This window comes from Orcinus orca, chromosome 19 (genome assembly GCF_937001465.1).
Source record: "Orcinus orca chromosome 19, mOrcOrc1.1, whole genome shotgun sequence".
Lineage (NCBI taxonomy): Eukaryota > Metazoa > Chordata > Mammalia > Artiodactyla > Delphinidae > Orcinus > Orcinus orca.
In genome coordinates, this window is record NC_064577.1 from 15,971,339 (window position 1) to 15,997,003 (window position 25,665).

A 25,665-nucleotide genomic window follows, 5' to 3' on the forward strand; every position below is an offset into this window, starting at 1 on the left:
AAAGTGATAAAAAAATGGCCACACTATGTATGTGTTAAGGTGCCCCTCTCCTGGGATGGAAGCTTCTCAAACAACTGAATTCACTCTGAAGAACTCTGGGCTGGGGAGCATTCTGCTTCCTTTTCCCCTTCTTTTGTCGTAATAGATTGTTTTATTCAGTAGTTTTCCTGTCCAGAATTCATACTGAGCTTTAATCACACATGGTTCAAAAACCTTTAGTCAGTTTACACCCATATTCATAGCCGCATTATTCACAAAGGCCAAAAGGTGGAAGCAACCTAAGTTGGTTGAATGGATGAATGCATAAACCATTGATGGATGTATGGATAAACCAAATACATATTCTGTACATGCAATGAATATTACTCAGCATCCACAAGGAAGGAGACTCTGACATACGATACATACAGCGTGGATGCACCTCGAAGACATTATGCTAAGTGAAATAATGTAGCTGTAAAGGGAAAAATGCTGTATCAATCCACTTATCCGAGGTACTCAGAGTTGTCAAATTCAGAGGGACAGGGCTTCCCTGGTGGCGCAGTGGTTGAGAGTCCGCCTGCCGATGCAGGGGACACGGGTTCGTGCCCCGGTCCGGGAAGATCCCACGTGCCGCAGAGCGGCTGGGCCCGTGAGCCATGGCCGCTGAGCCTGCGCGTCCGGAGCCTGTGCTCTGCAATGGGAGAGGCCACAGCAGTGAGAGGCCCGCGTACGAAAAAAAAAAAAAAAATTCAGAGGGACAGAAAATAGAACGGTGGGTGCCAGGGGCTGGGGGAGGATGCAATGGAGAGTTAGCGTTTAATGGGGACAGAGTTTCAGTTTTGCAAGATGAAAAAAGTTCTGGAGCTGGACCGTGGTGACGGTGGCACAACAATGTGAATGAACTTAATGCACTTGAACGGCACACTCTGAGATGGTTGAGATGGTAAATTTTATGTTGTGTGTATTTTACCACAATTAAAAAGAAACAGACCCTAGCCAGACCTACTTCAAAAGCCTGTTGTGCTGCTTCTAATGATTTCCTACAGAAGCGGTTGCCATTTTTTAACTTCTCTGTTCTCCTTTGGTTACTTTGCAATAGCAAATGACCCAGAGTCAGCAGATGGACGAACTCCTGGATGTCCTCATTGAAAGTGGAGGTAAGACATCAGGATGCCCTGCACCTGCATGTACTCTGGGGAGCAAACCTCAGGATCAAGGTCAGATGCTCATTGTAAGCTGGACCAAAAAGTCGTCTCAGGGTTGAGTGTCACTTCCTCTCAGCCTCCCGTCCACATTTGAAGCAGAGATAATGTGAATAGAAGGCATAGATGATGATTCCTCACTGCCTCTGTCCCGTTGTCCTCAGAAAGATTTTCATCAGTCGTTTTAACAGTTTTCATCTTTCAGCTCAGTCCGTGTTTCCCTAAATGTTTTCTCCTGCTACACCACTTGTCCCTACTGTTCTAATCCCAACGTCCCCCTCTTCTTAATTATAAGAAGAAGAAAGCAGATAAGGCAAGTTTTGTGCTACCTACTCAAAATGAAATTTAATTGGTAATCTCCCACTGATGGCCCATTCATGTTCACATGGCATTCAAGTAAAAAATGGTCAGTGTGTTCTTTTTGCCTCCTTTTAAGTCATTCATTTATTTCTTTTTTAAAAATTATATAGTGTGTGTCTAAAATTTGAAACCACACAAATGAGTAGGATCATGTAAGGAGAACGTGTGCATAGAAAGAAAAGACTCCAGATCTGAGCCCTTAAGTAACGACGTTTAAAGTTTCAGGGAGAAAAGTGGCCAGGCATCATACTGGGTTCAATACTGTACCAGGCAAAGCCTCCACCTTTAGGGGGTTTGCGGTCTGGTAGGGGAGATGGGGAAAAAGCAAGTAAACAGGCAATTCTTCCATTGTAACAAGAGGGAAAAAGGAAAAGATGGACACAGGGGTATGTATCGTTGTAAGTTTTGTAATGGAAAGATGAGTGGGTTCCTATCAGACACCCTTATATTTTTAATGAAGTATGTTGGCAAGGTCTGCAAAGAGTTGGGGTGCAAGAGGGGAGCACGGGAGGTTCCAGGAAAGAAGAACAGTGATGAATTGATCACAAGTGAATTGAGTTTTCTGGAGAAACACAGTAGGATCCCTAGGCAGTATTAAGTGCCCCTCGTAGGCTTGACATCATGAAGTTAAAGAGAAACCGGGCAGCTTCATTGTGTAATTTTTCTCTTGAACGTCCAGCCGATCCAGGGCAGGCTCAGAGAAAGCAGATGATAAGATTCATCCAGATGCGGGCTTTTGCCAAGGGAGTGTGGTGATGGGAGAAAAGGACAAGGGGATCGAGGATATTTGTGAGAGAGTAATTACAATGGTGGCTCAGGAGTATAGACGGGACAAGAAGTAAAAACCAGAAGGGGCTGATGGATGGTGATAAAACAGCAGAGTTGGTAGGTTGGGGTGACCCCAGCTGGCTGAGAAGTTGTTGTCGTGGGGTCCTTATGAGGGGAGCTAGAGGAATAGGAGGAGATGGACAGAGAGTTGGCAATATTGATCAAAATCGAGCTTTCAGGGGGATGCAGTGTTTGGGGACAACAAAGTCCAGGCTGTGTCCGGCAGAATGGGAATGGCGGAATCAGTTGGGTTGGAGGGATGGAGTGTCGAGGAACGGAGAGGCCAGCTGGACAACGGGTCACTTCTGGGGATGCTGAAGGCACAGAGGATGGCAAGAGTTGAAGGGGGAGGAAAGCAATGAACCGGAAGTAGAGTTTTCAGTGGATGAAGAGGAGGGGCCAGGAGACTGGGGGGCGGGGGCGGGGCCAAGGAGAGCAGCATGACCCTCGAATCCACTGAGGAGGGCTTCCCTGGTGACGCAGTGGTTGGGAGTGCGCCTGCCGATGCAGGGGATGCGGGTTCGTGCCCCGGTCCCGGAAGATCCCACGTGCCGCGGAGCGGCTGGGCCCGTGAGCCATGGCCGCTGAGCCTGCGCGTCCGGAGCCTGCGCTCCGCAACGGGAGAGGCCACAACAGTGAGAGGTCCGCGTACCGCAAAAAAAAAAAAAAGAAAAGAAAAAAATCACTGAGGAGCTAATAAGAATGAGGGGGAGTGACAATCAGAACGTGGCAATGGGAAAGGACCTGATGACCCATCTTCTGGCTCTGCAGCAAAGGAACCCCCAGTGAGGGTGTAACGGAGGATGTAGTGTCCTCAGGGGACAGCCAGGTGTCAGTGAAGAAGCAGGTAAAAGAACCTGCTTTGAGCAATCAGTAATCACAGAGTGGAATTTCCAGCAGGAGAGGGTTTGGGTAGAGACCCAAGGGAAGAACTGAGGATATACAGAGCAGTTTGGGGATCAGACTGGGTGATGAGCAGTGACCCGAGAAGCATGGCCATCTCCTGTGTCTACACGTAAGTCATTCATTCCAGAGATTCATGCACGTGTCATGCTCGAGCGGAAGTGCTTGAACAATTCCCATTGTGTTTTACCAACAGAAATGCCAGCTGACGCCAGAGAGGACCATTCATGTCTTCAAAAAGTCCCAAAGATACCTGGGTCTTCTCGAAGCCCCACTGCTGCCCTCCCCGCCAAGCCCCCGGCTTCCTTTGAACCAGCCTCTGCAGGAGGCCAGCTCTCCTTCGATCACTACGGCGCCGACAGCAACGAGCACCTTGAAGTCTTATTAAATTCCCAGAGCCCCTTGGGGAAGGTGGGCGACGTCGCCCTTCTGAAAATCGGGAGCGAGGAACCCCCTTTCGATGGGATGATGGATGGATTCTCCGGGAAGGCTGCGGAAGACCTCTTCAACGCGCACGAGATCCTGCCGGGCCCCCTCTCCCCCATGCAGACTCAGTATTCACCCTCTTCCGTGGACAGCAGTGGGCTGCCCTTAAGCTTCACGGAATCTCCTTGGGAAAGTATGGAGTGGCTGGACATCACGCCACCCAGCTCCACCCCGAGCTTCAGCTCCCTCTCCACCGGCGGCCCCAGCATCTTCAACATCGATTTCCTGGATGTCACGGATCTCAATTTGAATTCCCCCATGGACCTCCACTTACAGCAGTGGTAGATGCCTGACGCAGCGTGCTACGGAAGACCAGTAGGAACCCGGTGGGGGAGAGCACACAACCGTAAATACTTACATTATCCAAAAGAAGGAGGAGGGGGGTGGAGGAGGGGAAGGAGAAGCCGGAGAGAGTTAAAAAGAAGCAATGGAGACTTCTGTGACAACGAACAAGAGCAAATCGGAGTCTTTTCTATATAGATAGATAATGTAATATTTACCAGCCTTCAGTGACAGTTCATGATTTCAGCAGTGCACTCAAAAATATGCTTTTTCAGACCAAGAATGCCAAAAAAAAAAAAAAAAATTCTTCCACTGCCTTTTCAAACACCAGTCTTTTTTCTAGCCCGTACTTTTTCTCAGGCATCGTTGGGGCATAATCTCACTTTGTAAGCTTTTCTCATGAATCTATTACACATACCGTGGAAAGAAGATGTAAGCTCTCTAGGGAGCACAGGGAAGCCAGTCCATCAGAGGTGACGGAGGACGTACCCATGACGGAAGCTGCTTCCTGTCTCTCCGTCACCTGGCTTTCAAAATAGAAGTCAGGCCCAGTGTCAGGTTCTTAAGGCAGAACAGAGGGACAGGACCAATCCATTCCCAGGGGAGTGAAATGAACTCAGCGTCCCTCAGCCGCAAAGCTGCCCCGTTGCGGTGGCCCCAATTCTGTCCCACAACCGACCCACCTTTGGCCTCAAGAACCCCACCTAGAACTTCCCTCCTTCTCAACCAGTAGCGGAATCATTCCCACTGTCTCCGTGGTGATAAGCGTTGTGAAACAGGTGAGAACCTTAAAGCAAAAAGAAAAGCAAAGCCTTCTGCCGCAGACAGTTCTCCAGCACAACCCCCTTTAGTGTCGAAGACTAGAGAGGACCACGCAGGCAGAGCAGAAGGACCTCCCTAGCCTCAGGAAGCCGCATCAGAGGTCATTCAGACAGGACTAGAGAACATCGTTTCACGTGTCCTGGAAATAAATACCGTGGGTTACTATAACAGGACGATGACAGAAGTCAGGCTGCTTTTCTTGTTTTCTTATTGGTGGGAGGTGGTCCACCTCTGCTTACCTTTCTCCCGCTCTGCTTTTCTTTCAAGATATCAGTCCTTTCTTGCTCCTCTGTTGGAGATCGTTCCTTTTCTGCCCCACCATCGGGAGAAGAGAACTTCTGCCTTCTAACCAGCTGTCATACCCCTAATAAAGCCATATGTTAAAAAGCTAAAAAATCGAGGTTCTCCTGGAGAACTCATTCTCCGGATGCGTAATCTGCTACAAAAGGAAGTCAAAAGAATGCCCTCAGGAAGAAACCAATGACTCGGCCCATTAGTCGCAAAGCTGTCTCTACCCTCATTTGATTAATAGCAATCCCTGATCTGGGTTGCTCTGGGGAAATCGGAAATCATTATATAGTAAAGATTAATACGAATCATAGTTACAAGGAGAGAGTATTTCAGGTCTGGGTTTCTGAAAGAAAACACAATTGCACGTTGAAAAGGATGGAAGGAGAAAAGACGACGGTCTCGTGTGCATTCCTCATTACCTCTTGTGCTTTCGCTGGGAACTGAAAAACTTAACTTGCAGGATCGTCTCCCTAAGGCTCACTGTGGTTCCAGCTCACCGTTTCGTAGTGTTGCATGCTGTAGAAAGTAGCTATCGCTGTTTTTATTTTTTATTGAAATCACTAAGGCACTGTTTTCTTCGTTTGTAAAAAAAAAAAAAAAAAAAAATATTGTTCACTGTGCACTTATGGAGAAAATAACCAAACATGTTGTGATTTTAGAAGTTCTCTTTTTGAAAAAAAAAACCAAAGATTTAGAAGTCATTCCATTGTTAACTTGTAAACGTGTGTGAACACAGAGTGTTTTTGCTGACTGCTACTCTGAGAGCTGCCAGATCTAATTGGGGGGTGAGGAGGGAAGGAGAGGGATATACACACACACACACACACACACACATACATGTGTGTATAGATATATACATATGTATATGTGTGTCTATAGGTATGTGTGTATATATGTATCCATATATACACATACATATGTACATATACATACACATATGTGTATGTGTGTGTATCTTCAAGGCAGTGTTAGAGTTCTATACCAAAAGCCTTTAAGCCTCCATCTGCTGTGAAATGATCTTGCCGTTTCTCACTGCGAGTTCCTGATTAATCACCCAGATTACACGTTGCCTCTCTGTTTATGACTCATGGCTCCAACCCAATGACTCACAGCCACCTGCTTACCATGAACAAGCGCGTCTTGACTGTGATGTGAAAAGACGGAAGAGCATCACCGTTGGTCGCTGGAAAGGGTACTGCCATCTCTCACGGGAGAGCACCAGTGGAAGATGACAGTTGTTTTACATTCCTCCATCTGCGTTGTGCTTTAAAAGAGCCACACGGTACACTTTGCTTTTATCAGAACCAAACATCCAGAGGGGAAGATTGCCAGTCTCTTCTTTGACAATGAAGCTATGGAGAAGAAAACCTTCGTGACACATTCCTCACGTTTGTGTGTTCCTCAGACGTCAAAGTTGTATTCAGATCTTGATAAAGCTCACTGGTCCGTCCATTTCTCCTATGCCACGTTGTGTGATTTTTTTTAATGTTATTTTTGTCCCCCTTCCTTTGGAAAACAATCGCACAGCAATCTCTGAGACTCTGGTCTGAGTGTCAATTATTTTTTCCTTTGGGTATTTCTGTCTGAAGTGCTAGACTTGGTTAGGAGGCCCCTATCTTTGTAAGACTGTGCATTTTCATTGGGATGTTTTTAGGATATTATCAGGCACTGACATATACGCCTCACAGTGAAGACATTCGCTACTACAGACCAACACACGACCCAGAGCAGACTCCTGGATCGTTGTTTTTAACCTCCTCCCACAGTCTTCACCCGCCATATTCACTGTCTCTTCGTATATCAGATATGATATTTGCAAGACAAAACTGAGGATAATTGGGAGGAGGTTGAGGATTTTTTTTTTTTAAGTTCTTTTAAACTCTTAGTTGTGTCTCCTTTTCTGGTGACAAATTGAGCATGACTAAAAGATGTACAGAGACTTAGGAAGATGGCCATGGTCAAGGTTAGCTTGAAACTAGCCACATGTAGTTCTCTTAAGACCCCTGGGACCCCCCCGTGGTAAAGCAGACCTGCAGACATTTGCAGCTTTTCCCAACGCTCGTGCAGTAGGTTCACGCTTATCCAGTGGAGTCAGGAAATTGCTTTGTGCAAATGATTTCATTAAGCCAGTGCTCATTAGAAGCTCTGCTTCTAACAGCATTATTGAGATGACACACACTCTACTATAAAGCGGGGGGGGGGGGGGGGAAGAAAGAAGGAAGGAAGTTGAAGGAAGGAAGGAAGGAAAGAAGGAAGGGAGGGAGGAAGGGAGAAAGAAGGAAGGAAAGGAAAGGAACGGAAAGGAAGGGAAGGTCCTAACCTCTCAGTTCAACTAAGACTCTGCATTATGAAAAGCAAATTGCAAAATTTTGGATGAGAAATGATTCTCTCCAATGAAATGAGGAAAGCAGGAGGGTCTTCACCTAAATAGTCAAGGGTCTGTGAACTGGTGGCCTTTGCCATTCAGAAACATTTATTTCCAATCTGAAAAAAAATAATCAAAAACCTACCCCAAGCATTCAAGACAGTCCTTCTCCAAAAATGTTCAGACAACATCAGCTCTTCTAGAAACCAATGCTGGCCTAGCCGAAAACTCCCACATCCAATTTACTCATCCAGTGGCTAAGTACTCGATGTCTCACCTGTGCAAAGCACGCAAACCCCCAAATGGACACCACCACGTAGACTCTGCACAGATGGTTCAGATTTTGAGTGATTGGGGAGTTGCAGGAACACTGGGAATCTCTCAGTCCTCCAACCAGAAACCCTTTACCTATGGTGACAAAGGGATCTGCGTTTTCCCGGAAGGTGGAGGGGAGGGCCCCTTTTTAGGTAAAAGCTGTGCCCATGCTAACATTTTTTTTTTTTCTTCTCAAACAGCCTCAATGTGTCACTTAGACATCTTTCCTTACTTGCACCACTTAAATCATCTATGAGAGCTTTAGGGTTTGTTTTCATTGCCAGATACAGAAGCCTCTTGAAAATCAGGGAAGGGTAAAGGAAACTTTTTTTTGGCCTCACCCCCTAATCTTGATCTTCAGAACAAGCTCTCCGGACCAAAGGGACACTTAAGGGTGGGGGGTGTCCACGGGGAGTCTCCATCTTTTAGGAGAAAAGCTGCAGGGTTGCGAGGGCAGTGTGGTCCCCCTTCAGGGCTTGGCTGTGGTCCTCACAGGGGAAGTCCACAGATGCACACAGTTTGCTATCAGCTATGAGAGAACTCGGATTAAAAGAGTCTGGAGTGTTCATTTTCCTATAAATCCAGTAGAAACCAACAGGGCGGTTCAGATGCTGAAACCGCTAATGCTTTATTAGATGATATTACTAGACACACAGAGTCCAGGTCCTAGAACAAGACGGTCCTGCAAGTCTGAGAGCCGCTCAGTGTGGTGAGAAGCTGGGTTCGATTCTGGAATCCACATTTTCAGAGCAACCCTGTCTAGGCTGGGACTGCACATTAGGAGATGATTTTAAGACAGCATGAGGTCTGAGAAAAATGTCTCTATCATCTTGCAGGGAAATTGTAATAGGATTCATTGAGTTTGATAACATATGAATAAGTTCCCTCCTGATTGTAGGAGTCGGTGGATTCTAGGCTTCTAGAATTCTGCGGATTAAGGCCAACGCCTGATTGTCTCTTGTGCTTATTTGAATCACCTCCAGCCTCATGGACACTGGTCATGTGAGTTTCCTGTACATGTTTTAACAGCTCCCGGGGGTTTATGGGAAAAGGGAGGATAGCGATGAGGATCCTGGAGGCTGTTCTAATGTTTTCCAAAGGAAGGGAATCCACACTGCTGCCCAGAGTTCTATCCAGTGCGCCCGCCGTGGGGAAGGAGGGCAGTGTGTGGCTGGGTACTTGAAACCTTCCCTTGGCGAAACACCAAGAGACACATTGTGAAGAAGTCAGAAGAGCCAGCATACGTTCTCTGCAGGGACCCTGCATGGTGGAGTTTTCACGTCGGCCTCCTTTGCTCAACGATACGTAACTAGAAAGAAATGTGGGTGACCAGGAAGAGAAAAGAAGCAATGGCTAAATACCAAAGTTGGCATGTGTTCTTTTTAAAAAAAATATATGTATATTTTTAAATAAAATGTTTATTTTAGAAAGAGATGGAAGCTTTTTTCTTAACTATGTGATGTACCAGGCATTGTGCTGTTATTTCACTGAATTCTCACAATGGTCCCATGAAGCGGTACCGTGATTATCCCCAGTTTATGTTGAAGAAACAGAGTTTGGAAAGGCTAAGTTAATCGCTTAAGGTTACACGTCTCAAAATTGGCAGAACCAGTAATCGCACTTTATTTATCTCCGATGTCCCTGATTTCAAACCCTGTACGTCTCACCCGCACTTACCACTGATGATACTAATAAAATGAGGACTTCAGTGAAAAGGAACAGAGTCTGCAGTTACATACATGCTGTTAAAACACACGGACAGGTAAGTTAGCCAACCCAATGTTCTCATCAGTTTCGCAGCTGAGCAAACCGAATGGTAACGTAGAACAAATTGGGCATCAAGATGATCTATAAAATCTGTAGAGATTCCCCAGGGAAGACTGAGTTTTTATCTTCTTTTCTCCCCTAAATTTATTCCTGACGATCATTTTCTCATCAGTGCATATATAAACCAAATGGAGGAGCTGAGATTTTGTGAAAGAGCCCTGGAATGGGGGTCCTCAGCTCTAGTTCAGACTAGCATTGATCTTGCCCCATGCCATGGCTCTTCCTTCCCTGTTCTGGCCTTACTTTCTTGTGGGTTCTCCCCGCTTAGAAGCAAGAAGGTCACAGGTGGCCAGAAGCCCCAGGTGTTCATCCTGCCAGATTAGCAGCTCCAGCAAAAAGAGTTTCTCATTCCTAAGAGTCACAGCAGAAATCTGACAGCTGTCTCTCAGTGGTCTCATCCATGAACCAATCTCTGTGGCCATGAGCATGAGATACAAATTCATCCATAGGGTCTGGATCTCCTGTTTAGCCCTGAGCTGCGCTGTGGGACCATTTGAATCTCGTGGACTGACAGTGGAGAAGGTGAGCTTTTCTAAAGCAAGGTTGAGGCGCTTTTACCAAAAGGTGGAAAGGATGCACAAACTATAGATTACTCTATACAACCCCTGTTGATGAGAAGTTTGTCACCTAGTGGAGGAAACAAACAAGGAATGACAACGTAGCCTAAGTTGCTTACATGCAGGTAAGTGCATACTGCTCCCATGTGGTATGTGGTAGAGAAAGGGCATTTAAGGAAGTCTTGGGTGGGGAGGATGGTCAAGAAGGGCTCTCCAGAGGACCACCAAGCAAAGATAGTTACAACAATGGAGTTAGCCAGGCCAAAGCAGAGGAAGAAAGCATTCCAAGCAGAGGCAACAGCCTGTGTAAAGGCCTGGAGATAAATGAGAATTTGCCATAAGTGTGAACTTATCTTTAAAACATGAGGGTATCATTGGAGCATTTTAAGCAAGGAAGTGCTATAATAATCTTTACACTTTATGTTTTAATTTTTATTGTTTTATTATTTTTATTTAATTTTTATTATTTTTACTATAATTTTTTTATTGAAATATACTTGATTTACAGTGTTTCAGGTGTACAGCAAAGTGATTCAGTTACACATATATATCTCTATTCTTTTTCACATTTTTTTTCCATTATAGATTATTACAATATATTGAATATAGTTCCCTGTGCTATACAGTAGGTCCTTGTAGTTTATCTATTTTTATATATAGTAGTCTGTATCTGTTAATCCCAAATTCCAAATTATTTAGAAAGAACTCTGGCTATAGTGTGGAAATGGGTTGGAGTGACAAGGATAAGGGAAGGGCAGCCGAGTAAATTGTGAATTCGTTTGATAAATCATTGGTGCCCTTCTTATTCTACAGGCATGAGAACTTCAAGGGAAATTCAACATGTTGAATTTAGTACATGAGGAATGATGGAGTAAGGCTAGGGGTTAGAGTGATGGTAGTAACCTAAGAACCCGTAAAAAAACAGCCCACAAGCTGATGGTAACTTGCTAAGAAAACGGTCGTAGCAATAGAGAGATTAAGGTAGATTTGAAATAGAATGGAAAGTATGGGGCTTGATCACTGGATGTGGTGAGCAAAGGAGAGGATTCGGATCTGGGAGGGGTAGGTGGTTGTCCAGTGTATGCTCATCCCATTCACAGAGGCAAAAGGCCAGAATGAGTGACTTAATAGGAAAAACTGTGAATTTGAGTTTTGAGCGACTACTGCCTGTAGGACACTCAAGTCAAAAGCACTCACGAGAGAGGTCTGGAACTCAGAGTCCTTTGTGTAGAGATTTAGGGATGGGAGAAGTCAGCATACGGAAATTAACTGAAATCACGGGGATGACTATGAGCTACACAGTGTGTGGAGTGAGAAGAAAACAGGATGCTGAGGACCACCACCACGTAAGATATTGGTGAAGGCGAGGAAAGGGCGTGGCTAGAAAACCAGGAAGAAGACCGGAAGAAGGTGGTATCCCAGGCACGGAGGCGGGAGAAAATGTCAAGAAAGAGGGAGTCTTCAATCGTGTCCAGTGCTACTGTTTCAGTAAGGTAAGGAATGGAGAGTGCTGTTTGATTTAATAATAAGGAGGTGGTGAGAGCATCTTGGGTGCAGTGGTGAAGCCGGGAGGATGTAGACCGAGGAATTGAAAGGCGGTGAGGAAATGGAGACAGTAAATCCAGACATTGCCTTTCAAGAAGCATGCCCATGTGAGGAAGGAGACACACAGGACCAAAGCAGAGAGTCAGAAATTCAACGGATTGATTGTCAAGAGGAGAGATATTTGAGGTAACCTAAAAGCGAATGAGAGTTTGGTAGTACACACAAGAGAGAAGGTGGTAGGGGTACACGGCTGTATCACCTTTATTTGTCCACTCTACTGTGGATGGGTGTTTCAGTTGTTTCCAATTTCTGACTATTGAAAATGTTGCTGATACAGACATCCTAGCGCATGCCTTTTGGTACAGATATGTACACATTTTTGTTGAACGTGTGAAATGGTGGGGTCACGGGCTTTGCGTACTGCTAAGCCTCAGCTGATGATGTAAAACAGCTTTCTGAGGGGCTGGTCCTCCCATCAAAATATATGAGCTTCAGGTGAGCTACATCCTCGCCAATGCTTGGTTTTTGCCAGTCTTTTTCAATTTTAGCCAGGCTATGGGTGCGTTTTGGTATTCCCTTGTAAAATCGATTGGCGTATATTGGGTGACTAACGAGGTTCAGCAACTTTTCATATGTCCTTTGGCCGTTTGGATTTGTCTCTGTGGTAAGGTGACCCTTCACATCCCCCGTCCATTTTTCTTTTAGGTTTTCTGCCTTTTTCCTATTGTATTGTAGAATTCTTTGTATATCCTAGAGTTGAGTCCTTGGACTATTATGTGGTTTGCAAGTAACTTCTCCCACTCTGAGGATTGCTTTTTTTAGTCTCTTAATGGTATTATCTGATAAACCAAACTCTTTCGTTGTTAAGTAATCCCATTTATCAATATTTCCTTTAAGGTCAGAGTTTCTGGTGTCATGTTTAAGGAATCATTCCCTACCCCAAGTTCCTATAGAAAATGTTCTCTCTTGTTCTTTATTTTGATTTTTTATTTCTTTTGGGAAGAATAATTTTTTTAGAGAATGGGTGGTTGATAAACCTTTCCAGGCATTGCATGTTTAAAAATGACTTTCTTTTGCCCTTGTTTGTGAATGTCAGACCAGATGTAGAGTTTTTGAGTCGCACTTGAGTTACAACCTGTTTCCATTGGAACTCTGTAAACATGGCTCCAAATTTTATTGCATTGAGTGTTGCCAATAGGAAACATTGAGAGAATCGGCTTTTCTTCAGAGACAAACTTTTCTCGGAACAGTACTTACATACATTTGTATCTGTCTATCTTCCTTTTTTTGTGGTGGTGGTGGTGATTGTTTTAATTTATTTATTGGAGTATAGTTGATTTACAATGTTGTGTTAATTTCTGCTGTACAGAAAAGTGATTCAGTTATACATATATATATGTATATATACATTCTATTTTTATATTATTTTCCATTATGGTTTATCACAGGATACTGAATATAGTTCTTTGTGCTATACAGTAGGACTTTGAGGTTTATCCGTTCCATATATAATAGCTCACATCTGCTAACCCCAACTCCCCGCTCCATCCCTCCCCCACCCCCCTCCCCCTTGGCAGTGGTTGTCCTTTTAGATTGAGGTATAATTGATATATAACATTATATTAGTTTCAGGTATACAACATAATGATTCGATATTTGTATATATTGCGAAATGATCACCACAATTAATTAACATCTATGCCACACAAATTACAGTTCTTTTTCTTATGATGAGAACGTCTAAGATTTACGCTTAGCAAATTTCAAATATACAGTACAGTATGTGTCTATCTTTGAAATTCAGAAGTTTTACCAAGATACATCTAGGGCTTCCACCTCTACCCACTGCAGTAATATATTCTGGTACTTGATGAATGATTTCAATTTTGATTTGGGCCTTTCTTCAGCTGTGCAGAGTATCTTTTCAAGAACTTTTATGCTATTTTCTTCCTCATCATCTGCTCTGGAAATTCTATTACATGTATATATATATTTTAATGTTCTGCAAAAGATTCCATGTCTCTCTTCCTTTTCCTTTCCTTTCATTGAATTACCTACTTTTTTCCTCCGAATTTTGGGGAACTTTCTCCCAGCCCATGTTGGAATGCCCCAGTTTTGCTTCGGGCAGTGCCAAATCTGCTATTTCCTGCCTCTGTTGAGTTTCATTAGTTTGGAAGTCGTATGTTTCTTATCCAAGAACTCTTTCTTGTTTAATATGGCTCTTTTTCTTGGCAACCAGCTCCTGTCATATTAAAGCCGTGTTCTCTCTGTTCTCACCAAGAATACAAATTAGACTTTAAAAACTATATTTCCCTTACTTCCTGCTTAACTTTTTCACTGGAGGACATTTCTCTGAGTCCGCAGATTCGCCTCCCTGTGTTATGGAGGTAATAACCTGTAATAAAAGCCCAGGCATTTGAACTAGAAAAACCTGGGTTTGCAGCCCAGTGGTGACACTTGAATGATATTCACAGAAAGCCTCTGAGCTTTGATTTATTTGATGGGTGTAATAAAACCCTCATCCCAGAGTTCTTCTCAGGATTGAACAGGATAATGAGTGTTGAGATCCTTACAGTATTGCTTAGCTACATGGTTTATTACTATCTTCAGCGTCACTTGGTATCATCACTGGCGGCATCATCATCATCTTTACCATTATATTGAACTACTCAGTCTTTGTGTGTGTGTGTGCGTTTGTTCATTCTCAGAGAGGTCTGGTTAGTCAGGATTTGGTGGCTGAGATGGTGGGGGCAGCGGTCTATTGGAGATGGTGTTGGTCTCTGTTTAATTTCCCCCAAAAGGTTACCACACATAGTAACGTTTTCCTGGACAGCTTCCCTGACTCAGAATCACTGGTACTATTTTCTGCCAAGGTAGGAAGTAGGACGTTTCCCTAATTTCCACGAGTGAAATAGAATTTTTTCATATATATATATATATATATATATATATATATATATATACACACACACACACACATATATATACTTGAATTATTTCAGAATGACTTTAGAGGAAGAAAAGAATCAAAACTACTGGCTCTAGTTAACTTTTTGGTCCTCAAAGTTGAATTTAAAATTTATTCCAATTAAAGAGAATTAACACATGAAAAGGCTTAGGTGAAAATACAGTTGAATATTTCTACCCTTTGAGGATGGGGTAGACTTTCTAAGCATTAAACTAAGGGCGTAAAACATAAAGGAAAAGATTGATGGATTTGACCACATGAAAAATGTAAAGTTCCTGGAAGACAAAAATCAACGTTAGAGGTTTTAAAAGGGGGAAGGCCAAACTAGGGGAAACATTTGCCATAAGATACAGTAGCATTAGTATAGTTAATATAACAAAAGAGCTTTTTAATATCACTAAGAAAATATGGAATGCCGTAAGAGAAAACCAGGCTGAGGACATGAAGAAGTGAGCAATTAACTGAAGAAGAAACACTCATAGCCATGAAACATGTGAGAAAAATGTTTAATGCGATAAAAAAGAAAAACCCTGCCAATTAAAATAGCACTATAATGCTATTTCTTAGCTCTTCATCTGGCAGGATTATTAAAGTGGTAATACCCCATGTAGGTCAGGGTGTGGGGAAAATAGAACATTTATGCATGGTAGGTGGGCCTGCAAAATGTTTCCATTTTTTAATCTAGAAGATAATTTGGCAATACAAGAATAAACTTGAAAACATGACACACTCTGATGCAGAAATTCTCTTTTTAAATTGAACTCTAGTTGATTTGCAATGTGTTATTTTCAGGTGTACAGCAAAGTGATTCAGTTATATATGTATGTATATATACACATACATACATATATACACACACAAATATATATGTATTTCAGTTTCTTTTCCATTATAGGTTATTACAAGATATTGAATATAGTTCCCTGTGCTGTATAGTAGGTCTTTGTTGTTTATCTATTTTATATACAGTGGTGTGTATTTTTTTTTTTTTTTTTTTTTTTTTTTGTGGTACGCGGGCCTCTCACTGTTGTGGCCTCTCCCGTTGCGGAGCACAGGCTCCGGACGCGCAGGCTCAGCGGCCATGGCTCACGGGCCCAGCCGCTCCGCGGCATGTGGGATCTTCCCGGACCGGGGCACGAAGCCGTGTCCCCTGCATCGGCAGGCGGACTCTCAACCATTGCACCACCAGGGAAGCCCCAGTGGTGTGTATCTTGATGCAGAAATTCTAATTCTTTAATTTTGATCTTAAGAAAGTATATGTGCAAAGTTTTAGTCACCACGTTAATCACAGAGATATTTAAAATAACAGAAGATGGGAATGAACATACTGACCTAACAAGTGTGATCCCTTTTTTGAAATATATTTATAAATTCATAATGTTATCTTGGTTAGTAAGAGTAGGCACGGTTTTTATTTTTTAATTTATCTGCACTATTCATTCCTCAATAAATACCATGAAAATGTACCTGCATTTATATGTAAACACATATAGTGTTAGATTTTATTCATTAACATTCTATTAGTGGATTAATTTTATTCATAATTTTTATGTCTATTCTTAAGATACTGGTTTGTTGTTTTTGTGTTTGTTTCATGTTTGTGCTACATTCATCAGGTTTGGTTACAGGGTTAGGCCAATTTCATAAAATGAACTGAGTTGCTTTCCCTTTATTTCTGTGCTCTGGAACACTTTAAATAGCCGAAGAATGACCTGTTTCTTGAATCTCTGAAATAAATTTATAGTTTTTTAAATAAGTGAAATTATCTGAGCCTGACTACTTTGGGGAGTGTTGTTTTGTCACGACTTTTCCAATTTTTTCAGTGTTCTTGGTCTACTCATACTTGCTACCTATTTTATTTATTTTTTAAAATTTATTTTATTGAAATATAGTTGATTTACACTGTTGTGTTAGTTTTGGGTGTACAGCAAAGTGATTCGATTATACATATATATATATATATATATATATATATACACACATTCTTTTTTGTATTCTTTTCCATTATGTGTTTATCCCAGGATATTGAATACAGTTCCCTGTGCTCTACAGTAAGACCTTGTTGTTTATCCATCCTGTATATAATAGTTTGCATCTGCTGACGCCAAACTCCCAATCCATCCCTCTCCTACCCTCTCCCCCTCGGCAACCACAAGTCTGTTCTCTACGTCTGTGAGTCTGTTTCTGTTATGTAGGTAAGTTCATTTGTGTCATATTTTAGATTCCATATGTAAGTGATATCATATGGTATTTGTCTTTGTCTGACTTACTTCACTTAGTATGATAATCTCTAGGTCCATCCATGTTGCTGCAAATGACATTATTTCATTCTTTTTTATGGCTGAGTAGTATTCCATTCTATATATATGTACCACATCTTCTTTATCCATTCATCTGTCGATGGACATTTAGGTTGTTTCCATGTCTTGGCTATTGTAAATAGTGCTGCTATGAACATAGGGGTCTTGCTACCTATTTTTTTTGTTTTTTGGCTGTGCTGTGCAGCATGCCAGATGTTAGTTTCCAGACCAGTGATCGAACCTGTGCCCCCTGCATTGGGAACACAGACTCTTAACCACTGGACTGCCAGGGAAGTCTCCATTGCTACCTATTTTAAAAACATCTGTAGTAATATATATTTTCCTAGTGAAAAAAGAGCTTACTTTGAAACAAGTAGACATAAAATTGCAAAAGTATTCTCATAATTTCTTTCGGCATCTGTGATTAAATCCTTTTTCTCATTCCTAAAGTTGTGCCTTTCAGTTTTTCTTCTTTTTCCCTTTCTTGAGCTCTATTCATTTTATCTATCTTTTAAAGTAGCCCACCCTAGAATGAGTTCATCAATTACTCCCTTAATTTCAGCTGTAGTCCGTATCAGGGCTGCCTCAACAACTGTTCGTTCTGGAGCCCAAGGTGACAGACAGATAGTCCCCTCAGGGAAGTTCATCTTATGGCACTGACAGAGGTGAAGAAAGCCTCTTAATACATTGGGTGGAGGTGGCACATGTCCCTTCCACCCACATGCCATTGGCCAAAGCCGTCACATAGCCAAGTCCAAAGTTACTAGGTGGGGAAATACACTCTGTCCATGATAAGGTTCTGGCAAAGATATAGATCCAAGGAGAGCTGAAAAATTGGAGTTGATATGCCCCAAGATGGGAACATCTATCATCCTGTTTAAAGATACTTTGGACTGGGCTTCCCTGGTGGCGCAGTGGTTGAGAGTTTGCCTGCCGATGCAGGGGACATGGGTTCGTACCCCGGTGCGGGAAGATCCCACATGCCGCGGAGCGGCTGGGCCCGTGAGCCATGGCCGCTGAGCCTGCGCGTCCGGAGCCTGTGCTCCGCAACGGGAGAGGCCTGCGTACCGCAAAAAAAAAAAAAAAAAAAAAAAAATGACTGGCCATAATTACACTGAGCTTGTCACTTCCTGTTCTGTTTTCTCTCTTCTGGTGGACTGTGTTTTGTTTTTTTTTTAATTTTTTAAATTGAACTAGAGTGGATTTACAATGTTGTGTTAGTTTCTGGTGTACAACAAAGTGATTATATATTTATATATATATATATATATACACACACACATACATACACATATATATATATATTCTTTTTCATATTCTTTTCCATTATGGTTTATCATAGGATATTGAATATAGTTCCCTGTGCTATACAGTAGGACCTTGTTGATTATCTGTTTTATATATAATAGTGTGTACTGCTAATCCCAAACTCCTAATTTATCCCTCCCCCACCCCCTTTACCCTTTGGTAACCATAAATTTGTTTTCTATGTGAGTCTGTTTCGGTTTTGTTAGTAAGTTCATTTGTCTCATATTTTAGATTTCACATATAAGTGATACCGTATGGTATTTGGACCCTGTGTTTTGAATTCTGTTCTAAAGGCCAGTACTGTCCAACAGAACCTTCAGTGATGACGTTGGTGCTCTATTTTACACTATCTAATATGGCAGACACAAGCTATGTGTGGTTTGGGGGTATTTGAAATGTGGCTAGTGTCATTGAGGAACTCAATTTCTAATTCCCTTGAACTTAATTTAAACTTAAATTTAAATCACCATTTTTCTTTAGTGACTCCTGAGTTGGACAGGGCAGCTCCAGCCAATGCTGGGACTGAGGATTAAGATGCTAAAACCACTCTAATTCAGGGGCTCCCAAATGGAATATCAGATTTCAAAGGAAATGGATCTCAGATAAATAGTACTACCACATTGTCGAAGCAAGTAAGAGACCCCTGTTTTGTTGGTCAAAGCAAGTCACGTGGCCACATGTAAGGTCCATAGGAGCGGGCAGTATTATCCTTCCATAGATCAAAATCAGGTATAAAATAGAATTTTCTTTCTTCTTTCTCTTCCCCCTCCTCTCTCTTCCTCTTCCTCCTTCTCCTCCCTTTCATTGTCTTCTTCAAATGCGCTTAGCTGAGACATTCGGTCCATTCTTCTGGTGATAGAAATTAAATGTCAGAGTACTTTGGGGCTTGTTGATTGCACACCCCAGCCATTGCTGCCTTCGCATCATCTTTGATGCCAGCAGCATCGCGTCCAGCTCTTTCTGGTACCTTTGTAAGCCCTCCTGGCACACACACGTTCATTGCGTGTGGCTTGGTGCAGGGAACTCTGGAACCACCACAGCACTGTGTTTTGGGTGCCCCAGGCCCGCACATGGAGGCTCTCTGTGACCTTTGCTCTATGACCTAAAGCTACGTGATATATCTGCGTCCAACCTGCCTGTACCCAACTTAAGTTTTGACCCTGGGAAGGGCAAGGGGAAAGTCGCTTTCTCAGAGATTCCCTCTGTAGTAGTCAGCTTAGACTCAGTGATGCTGCAGGAACAAACAGTCCCCAAACCTCTGACAACAACAAAGGTGTTGCTTTTCATTCCAGTTGGATCACCACGACTGTGATCCGTAGCAGCCCCTATCTGGCTCATTGCTGGTCTCATGGCAGAGTGAAAAAAGAAGGGGGTAGGATCTCTAAATGACTCTTAAAACTTCTGCTCTGAAGTGACAAAAATCACTTCTGTGCATATTCTCTGTCCAAGGAAAATCACATGATCGATTTTGACCTCAAAGAGAAGAGGAAGTATAATCCCTTCGTATAGGGAAGGCAGTGACATTTTTGAACAGTAATAAAATCTGCACGCTCATCGTCTACTTTTCATCTCCCTCTCTCCCCTCCCACTCCCCTATCATCTTGTTCAAACCCCACAGCTTGTGGGTTCTTTATCTAGAATAGGAAGGATAGGATATTCTTCAAACTCTGCTATTAATGGCGTAGACTATTAACATTCCAAAGCCCATAGTCTTGAAACTGCAAACCCCTTTCTTTTAAAGCCCTGCTCTCTCACATGTGTTTCTGAAGCCTGCTTTGAAAGATCAAAAGAGTAGTCTTGACGCTCCTTGCTCTTTTTTTCTGCACTGTCATCCCCTCCCTGGGGTAGGAGGCAGAAAAAGCCCCGGCTGAATGGAGGAAAAGCTCATAGGAGAACAGAAATTTGTGAAGAAACCACCAGTTAATAAACTATTTTTGGACCACACTCTAGCAGGGTAGGCTGTCTTTTGTGGAGAAGCAGAATTGAACTGAAATATCTCAGAATTGAAGGCAGGGTCTGGCATGATATTGGAGTGGTCTACCAGAGTTCTGTGCTGTCCAGTACAGCATCCCCTAGCCACATGGGGCTATGAAGCCCTTAAAATGTGGCTAGGGTGATTGAGGAACTACATTTTAAATTTTATTGAATTTTAATTTCAATAGCCATGTGTAGTTGGTGGCTACTGTATTGGACAGTGAGGTTCTAGACGTTACCAGAAACAGTGCTACTAAAAGTCAGCCAGTGCCCTTAATGCCTCACTATTATTTATACATATGAAAACGTGCTGTGCCTTGGTTTTTTTCAAAAATGTCAAAACAAAAATAACTTCAGTTTGTATAAAAATTAAGTTGATATTATAGACATAACACAGTTGGTTGAAAGCAAATAATGCTTTCACTTACTAATTGGCTAGAGCTGCTGACCTAATAAACTGAGGCTAAATTCACAACTAATTAAAGATTTCATGTTCATTCAGCCAAGACATGCCTCAAACCATCTTTTTTTTTGTTCAGCTGGCCAGCAAGATACTTGGAACCATATTTGGGACATCTTGAAACTATAATCAACGTATGCAACATATCGCGTTTCAAAAAAGTTCTTTCATTTATCACATTAGTACTTCTGTTGTAGGAATAGCATTTTTCTCTATTGCACTCACAATAATCATATTTGTAGTAAATGAAGATGACAATGTACTACATAGAAATTTAGATGTTATTTGATTGTTGGTAATTTAGCAAATAGTTCTCTAACTTTGCTATTTCTCATGCAGTATTATTTCTCTATTAGAGATGAGAAAACTGAGGCTTAGGGAGGGTGTGCATCTTTCCCTAAGGTTATATAATTGGTATTTGGAATTCTAATATAAACTCATACCGGTTTGATCCAAAGACCCTACCATGCGACAACACTGCTCTTACTCGGTAGATCATGATGAAACCTAACTGCAATCACCTTTGTTTTCTTAAGGATAGATGCTGCAGAAAGTCAACGAGCCCTTTTCAAGAGCCAACTGAGGTCAATGGGCTGCCCCTGTGTAGGACGCTGTGTAGGACGCTGCAGGCGGGTCACAGCTGATGACCCAGCGGTGGAAGGGAAATGAGGCTGGAATGTAAGCCACACAAGAAAGTTGTCCTGGTCAAATTCGGCCCGTGATTACAATGCCACTATCATTATATTGGCTTCTGGTTACCTACTAGGTTTGGTGAAAAGCGAGGATCAAATTCCTGGGATGCAAACTATGCCTGGTTCAAAATCTGACCATCAACCCCTGTGCCCCAAGCTTAACCCCGCCCCTCAATGTTAATCAGGTGCAACTTTATGAACCACGTTCCTGCTGGCAAAACTCCTCCTGTGAATTCAAAGCAGCGATGCCTCCCGTTCACTTAAAATACACACAGGTGGTTGCCAGAAGAGACGAGGGTGGAGGGGCTGCGGGCGAAAGAGGTGAAGGGGATTGGGAGGTTCAAACCTCCAGTTATATAATAAGTCACGGGGATGTAATATACAGCATAAGGGATATGGTCAGTAATATTGTAACAACTTGTGTGGGGACATATGGTTACTAGACTTATGGTGGTGATCATTTCATAATGTATGCAAATGTCACATCATTATGTAGTACACCTGAAACTAATATGATATTGTAAGTCACCTGTATTTCATTTTAAAAAAGAGACAATGGAAGACAGATGCTCTTAATGTGCCGTTGTATTCTCGGTTCCACTTTATTTCTAAGCAGGAAAACCTTTCCCTTCCTAGAATGCTAAGGGCAAAGCCGCCGGCGACGCCGCCTCTGCCCACCTCCGCGCCCCGCCGCAAGTGGAAACTTCGGGCAGAGGGAAGGTGGGCGCCGGGCGCGGAACTACAAGTCCCAGAATGCACGGCGCCCTCCGCACAGGCGCAGCGGGGACCCCCGGCCGCCGGCCAGCCAGCCTGCGGAGACCCGGGTCCCGCGCCGGAGCTGGGCTGGGGGCAAGCAGCCGGGGCGGACCCGGCGGCGCCCAGGGCGGCCCGGGCGTTGGGATGAAGGCGCCGCGGCGCGCGTGAGGAGGAGGATGCGGCAGCCGGCGCCGCGGCGGCAGGGGGAGTAGGCGGTGGAGCCCTCGGGAGGGAGGTGCGCTCGGCGCCAGACGGCTCCGGAGGCACCGCAGTGCCGCCGCCGTCGCCCGGGAGGCTCCGCGCGGGAGCCATGTAACCCTGCGGCGGGCTCCGGGCTGCTCCGTCCTCCCCAGCTCCCGGGATAGCGCGCCAGCGGGACCACGATGAAGAAGCAGTTTAACCGCATGCGCCAGCTGGCCAACCAGACGGTGGGCAGGTAGGTCAACCGCTGGCCGCCGCGGGCCGGGGTGCGCTGCGAGCCTGCATCCGCCGGGCGCGCAGGTGATGGAGCGGGCGCGCCGGCCTCCGGCCCTCCGCCCTTCGCTCCCTGCCGGCCCTCGCCCCCTCGGGGCGCCGCTCGCGGGCGCAAGCCCTCCTCCCTGAACTTCCCGGACCCTTTCTCATGCTCTGCCCGCTGCTCCGGGGCTCCGGTTGCCAAGCGCAAACTGTGACGCATCCTTTACCTGCGTCCCCAGCTGCCCCTTCACCTCGTCCTCCCTGCCTTTCCCCGGGACTCCCTTCTCCCTCTGGCCCCAGAGCTTCCTGGAAACAGGTGTTCGCTCTGATGGCGCTGGAGGCCGCCGAACCGCGGTCGCCCTGCGAAGATGCTTTCCCCTGGGCCGAGTTCGGGGCTCCTCGGGGGTCCGGGGGAGTGTTGGGCCTGGTCGTCTTGGCAGAGCTGAGCCTGCGCTTCCTGCCGTGTTTGTTTCCTGGGGCTCTGACCGTATGAGATTCTGGATCTCTCTCCTGGCCGGGTTTGTCGAGGCGTTAGGTGGTGGAGAGAGCATCTGTAGGGGTGGGGGGAGCGGGGGCAGGGCAGGTGCTGGTGGAATGGCGCTGCTGTCGGCTTGGTTCTGAGACAGGTTTCAGCGCAGGGAGGGAGGGAGGCTGCGGAAAGGGAGGCCCAGCTCCTCTGGAAGATGAGTTAAGCAGAAGATCACAGCCAGGTAGGGGAGGGGGACCGAGGCCTCACAGTCAGGAAGAGCCAGGCCCTAGGACGCTGCGAGACCCAGCCGGCTGTGGCTGTCATCGCGGTGAAAATGGGCTACATCTGGGCTAGTGTCTTCAGAAGATGCTCCGCGGGGTGCCAGGCTCTATTGATGTTACAGAAGGGTTCTGGTGGTTCTCTTCCAAAGCTCAACAGGCTCTGCACGCAGGGTGGTTAGGTAGAGGGGATTTTTCGTGGAACTTATGTCCCTGGGGAGGGATTTCTGTTGTTGCTGTGGTCAGGGAATGCAGGTGTTCCCTACTAAGGCCGGCGGCAGAACGCAGAGAACCCAGCCTTGGGTGCAGTTCAAGTGCGAGCTCAACACATCGAGGGCCCTCCGCTAGGTTTACCAAGAAACCCAATACCTTTCTTGGGTGGGAAATGGAGCCCGAACTGGCATTTGGTAGGGCGGGAGTGGGGACCTAACTGGGGACACTGAATGCCCATGTAAGCATACTGCCCTGATTATGGTGGGCATTTGAGGGCAGGGGATGTGGTGGCTTCGTATCCTTCCAGGGACGCCAGATGGTTTCCAAGTAACCATGTCTAAAATTGACTTGGATGTATTTTCCTTTCCCAAACACATGTGCTTTCACATGGGGGAGAATTTATGAATAGCAGAGTCAGATTAGCCCAGATTTCTGGCATGGCATTGCCACAGATATAGCTTCACACAGGCTGCCTTTGGATATGTTGGATGCGGAAGCAGTGTTTTCCTGTCTGGGTTGTTTAGCAGATGACAGTTGAGTTGACATGTCTTTGGTGACTTGATTTCTGCATCACTCTGCTGGCTGGCCTCTGTCATCAGGTCATCGCACCAGACCAACCACGTGACCAAGAGGCCCCCTGACCGTAGACTTGGATTGCCCTTCTCACTTGGTCCTGGGGTGTCTCTTTGGTGCTGGAAGCGAAATGGTAACAAGGTGTTCACGCTTCCTCCCTGGCGCCCCTGAAACACAGCTCTTTCTCTCTTCAGGACTTGTTTTGAAGTGGTAGGATTTACGAGCCTTGGGCATAAAACCTGATTTCCACCCTCATCCATGGATGTAATGACCAAGGGAAAAGGGAAGAAGTTGGGTTTCAGAATAGGAACCAGGTGGTCTTACTAATTTGAAAGCACGTTCTTGGAAGTCCAAGCAGCTGGTCACTAAGAGGTACTTTCCACTTGTTTATGGAGTCTCTGGTGGATGCTGGCGTGTGGATGAATTTCTGGCTCTTCGTCAGATGGCATCCGTGGTGTCCTGCACCGGGTAAAGTGGGGGCCAGCCCACTCTTGAGTATCACTAGCTTGTATCCATTTTGGTGACATTCTGAGTGAACCTTTTAGAGCAAAAACCAGTTTGTGCCGCTTTGCTGCTTGAAAGCCTCCAGGGGCATCTCAGTGCACCAAGCGCCCCAAGTCTTTCCAGGGGTCTACAAGACCCTGTCCGACTTGACCTCCTCCTTGTCTTTCCATACTCCTGTTCTGCCCACCCGCCTGCCCGCCCCTCCTCCACTGTGCTCCAGCCACGATAGGCTTCCTTTCCCCCAACACACCAAGCTCGTTTCCATCTAGGAGCTTTGTTCGAGCTGTTTCCCACTTTCCCTGCCCAGCTGAGGGTCTGCTCTTCCCATATTGCCTTTTCCTCATCATCCAGGTCTTTAGCTCAAAGGCCTTTGAGAGCCCCCCCCCCCCCCCCCCGCCTCCTTCACGGCCCCGCCCATCATCCTGTTCGTTTTTTGTCACAGCACTCATCACTCTTTCAAATGCTTAGTTTTCTTTTTTTTTGACTTCTTACAAATACAGTAGCACAGAATGTATAGTTCGCCACTAATGCTCATTGTATATAGCACAGTGCCTTGTAGGCAGTTGGTGCTCAGTTCATGTTTACTGACAAGGTTAAAAGAGTTTGCCGTAGGGTCCATGCAGGTAAATAAAAGGGGCAGCCTTTACTTTGTCTTACTGAGAATGTAGTGAGGCATGATGCTAACACTGCTTCTTAATTTCTTGAATCCGTGGAAGCAATAGGATTGGACGCTTGGACTTCAGGTGTGGGGTTGGTGGACCACCTAGTGGCGTGGCTTTAACAAGCCGCTGGATTCTTGTCCTTGCGTGTCTTTGAAATGCCGACGTTCCTGTCTTTGAGGGAAGGCTGAGAGGTGGGCTGGAGCGGTGCCCTTCCTCACGGCTCTTCACCCAGCTCGCCTTCCATAAGTTGCGGATCTGGGAGGTCTTCTGAATATAAAACCTCCGGA

The 25,665-nt window shown here is 44.8% G+C and overlaps 2 protein-coding genes across 5 annotated transcripts in view; both read left to right on the forward strand.

The window, feature by feature from the left end:
* Window positions 1-7,035, forward strand: part of MYOCD (myocardin) — a 97,061-nt gene extending 90,026 nt beyond the window's left edge. The window contains exons 13-14 of the mRNA XM_004266827.3: window positions 1,082-1,139; window positions 3,472-7,035. Coding sequence (XP_004266875.1) covers window positions 1,082-1,139; window positions 3,472-4,046 — 633 coding nt within the window. The 3' untranslated portion in view covers window positions 4,047-7,035. The remainder of the gene's footprint in view (window positions 1-1,081; window positions 1,140-3,471) is intronic.
* Window positions 7,036-22,520: 15,485 nt separating this feature from the next.
* ARHGAP44 (Rho GTPase activating protein 44) overlaps window positions 22,521-25,665 on the forward strand; it is a 141,218-nt gene continuing 138,073 nt past the window's right edge. For 3 of the 4 annotated variants that reach the window (XM_033422839.2, XM_033422840.2, XM_033422841.2), the window contains exon 1: window positions 22,521-22,659. In XM_033422839.2, the coding sequence (XP_033278730.1) occupies window positions 22,607-22,659 (53 nt within the window). In that variant the 5' untranslated portion in view covers window positions 22,521-22,606. The remainder of the gene's footprint in view (window positions 22,660-25,665) is intronic. The other variant, XM_049702238.1, reaches the window with a different exon arrangement.